The 3,302-nt window shown below is 45.4% G+C and overlaps 1 protein-coding gene across 1 annotated transcript; it reads left to right on the top strand.

Moving 5' to 3' along the window:
- The first annotated feature begins 2,210 nt into the window (after positions 1 to 2,210).
- LOC128999023 (apoptosis inhibitor 5-like) lies at positions 2,211 to 3,074 on the top strand. Its single transcript, XM_054425379.1, has one exon. It carries the CDS (start codon positions 2,211 to 2,213, stop codon positions 3,072 to 3,074), a length of 864 nt encoding a protein of 287 aa, XP_054281354.1.
- Positions 3,075 to 3,302: the final 228 nt, after the last annotated feature.

Genomic DNA, 3,302 nt, shown 5'->3' with positions numbered 1-3,302 from the left:
TACTCGTACGTAGAGTGTCTCATGTATTCTCTATACAAGCTGGCTCGACACTGCCCCGACATCATTACTAAAGACCCTGAGAAACTGGAAGACTTCCGGCTAAGGCTAAAATATTTTGCTGGAAGAATCCAAGGATATAAGAAAAAAAAGCCATCGACTTAGAGACGTTGAATGCGACTATCAATATCAAGTATATGATCAAGTATTTGTATAGGTCCCCGTCGAGTTTCGAGAGAAACGTCAGCTTTTCTCGGAAACCCCTGCATTCAGTTACCAAAGTTGGTACCAAAACAGTGACGCTCGGACAGAAGAGACACACTTCCATCTCATTTGAAGAAGGCGACAACAAACACAGCAGGACGGACTCTAGGCCGAGGGAACTTTGCCAGCCTTCCAGCGGCAAATACAGCAAGAACGTCTCCAGTAACAGAATATTCCTTGGAGAAAGAAGCAATGATCCAGAGAGAAGTTACCATCAACGATTTAATGACCACAAAGAACGTATGACAAAAAAAGAAGTTTCAAAGAACCACAACAGAAGTGTTGCTCCTTCATGCATACGAAGCCTGTGTACACCATCCATCACTGGAAAGAATTTTGACAGCAATCAAGGGCAAATTAAAAATGGAACTCTTAGTAATGGTGTCATACTTGGGAGAGGTAGTAACATTCCTAAAGCAAATAAAATTTCAAAACCTCCAGCTACCAGACCTGGAAATGCACAGTCTAAACAAGTGATCATGGGTGGTGTGAGAGCGAGTTACATGGGCAAGGAGGTGCTGTGTACCATCCCTGTCAGAGAGACACAGTCCCTGCAGTCCAGCCCTACCAGCGCTACTGGAACTGGAATATTCCTTGGAGAAAGAAGCAATGATCCAGAGAGAAGTAACCATCAACGATTTAATGACCACAAAGAACGTATGACAAAAAAAGAAGTTTCAAAGAACCACAACAGAAGTGTTGCTCCTTCATCCATACGACGCCTGTGTACACCATCCATCACTGGAAAGAATTTTGACAGCAATCAAGGGCAAATTAAAAATGGAACTCTTAGTAATGGTGTCATACTTAGGAGAGGTAGTAACATTCCTAAAGCAAATAAAATTTCAAAACCTCCAGCTACCAGGAGACCTGGAAATGCACAGTCTAATGTGTACATGTGCAGGGATGCGTCCTGGGAGTGTGTACCCAATGCGTACCAAAATCCGCTAGTCAGAAGCGACACATGCGACAGTGTGGTCTGTAACTGTCCTCACGGCCGCAAGTTCAATAACCAGGGAACAAAATGGGAGTTGGTGCTCTGCAAATTCTGTGGCTCGCAAGGAATGCACATTGACTGTGGCCATCTCAAATTGAAGTCCCCTGCGTTTATTTGTGATATCTGTTCATTAGAGTTCATGGAGTCGGAAGAAGACAGGGAACCTCCAGCCAAAAGACAACCATCGCCCATCGTCGAAGAGGTGAGCTTCTCCACCGCCTCGCTACCTGCCAATCTCAACTCACCTCAACCCCAGGTCCAACCAGGGCCAAGTCAAGTTCCTATGCAGAATGTCGAGGAGACTTCCAAAGAAGTTGTCTCATCCGCTGAGGAAAATGAAGAAAAGAGGAGGAAACCCCCAAAGAAGACAAAGTAAACAACAAAGCTGCAGCCAAGAAGAAAGGTGCCGATCCACCAAAAATCAAACAGCCCCCCAAAAAACGAGTGAAATCTGACCAAGAAGAGAAAGAAACTAAAAAGAACAATACAAAAGAAAGTAAGAAAAAGGCAGCTGAAAAAGAAGAGGAAGATGAAGAAGAGGAGGATGAGGAGTCAGGAGAGGAAAATTATACAAATCACAAGCACAGGGAACCTCCAGCCAAAAGACAACCATCGCCCATCGTCGAAGAGGTGAGCTTCTCCACCGCCTCGCTACCTGCCAATCTCAACTCACCTCAACCCCAGGTCCAACCAGGGCCAAGTCAAGTTCCTATGCAGCCTCCTCCAGGAGATATATCTCCCAACCCTGGACTCAGCCCTCAGCCACCCATCATCTCCAAGGAGGAAGACGAGTCCGACCAGGAGATGATTACCTGCAAAAACTGTGGCATAGGCCATAGCAGTAAATGGAGGAAGAAAAAAACCATGTGCAACGCCTGTTATTTATGGCCGAAGAATCACCCTGGGGAGAGCAAACCTATATGTGAGTAACAAGGGAGGTCCTGTTTTTATGATGGCTAATTTAGCTGAAATCGTTGGCAACATCAGAGCTTGTGTTATTTCCAGTAAAGGACTTTCTCTGAAAACACTCTCTGGTCCCCTTGAAGAATTCTTTCAACAAATTCTAACAGGAGAAGAAGCAGTCAGAGAAAGATGCTTGAAATTTTTAGTTCACTATGTCAAAAAACTGGACTCAGATGTTTTCAACAAAGAAGCTGAAGATTTGCTTATTGCCGAGTGTAAGAAGGTTTTACAGGCTCAGTTGGTGTGGAATGACCCTGATGCGTTTGACATGGTGATGGATCTGCTGGGACTGACTCACCTCGCCAAGTCGGTCGTAGGACAGCGGGAGTTGGTGGAGATTGTAGCGGAACAAGTGCAACTGTCACAACTTTACAATCCCGCAGACAAGGAGCAGGTCGACAAACTGCTCCATGGACTCAAACGAGCTTTGCCCTTCTTCTCGGCCCAGGTAGATTCACAGAAGTTTGTCGAGTACCTTTGTGAGCAGGTCCTTCCCACAATGCCCGTCATATCAGCCTCAAATAAGAACTCGGCGAATCATTCGGAAATCTTCAAATTGCTGGCCGAGTTATGTAGTCATTGCAACACAATCTCCAACCCAGAGACCCATACAGCCACAGTCTTGAAAAAACTTATTGAGTACATGCCACTGCCCTCCGCCTCAGACGACATACCAGAGCCTAACCTGAAGTACTCGTACGTAGAGTGTCTCATGTATTCTCTATACAAGCTGGCTCGACACTGCCCCGACATCATTACTAAAGACCCTGAGAAACTGGAAGACTTCTGGCTAAGGCTAAAATATTTTGCTGGAAGAATCCAAGGATATAAGAAAAAAAAGCCATCGACTTAGAGACGTTGAATGCGACTATCAATATCAAGTATATGATCAAGTATTTGTATAGGTCCCCGTCGAGTTTCGAGAGAAACGTCAGCTTTTCTCGGAAACCCCTGCATTCAGTTACCAAAGTTGGTACCAAAACAGTGACGCTCGGACAGAAGAGACACACTTCCATCTCGTTTGAAGAAGGCGACAACAAACACAGCAGGACGGACTCTAGGCCGAGGGAACTTTGCCAGC

This window comes from Macrosteles quadrilineatus, unplaced genomic scaffold (genome assembly GCF_028750875.1).
Source record: "Macrosteles quadrilineatus isolate MER2022 unplaced genomic scaffold, UCM_ALF_1.0 Scaffold_7__1_contigs__length_78375512, whole genome shotgun sequence".
Classification (NCBI taxonomy): domain Eukaryota; kingdom Metazoa; phylum Arthropoda; class Insecta; order Hemiptera; family Cicadellidae; genus Macrosteles; species Macrosteles quadrilineatus.
Note: the sequence above shows the minus strand (reverse complement) of the source record. Positions and strands in the feature narration are given on the sequence as shown.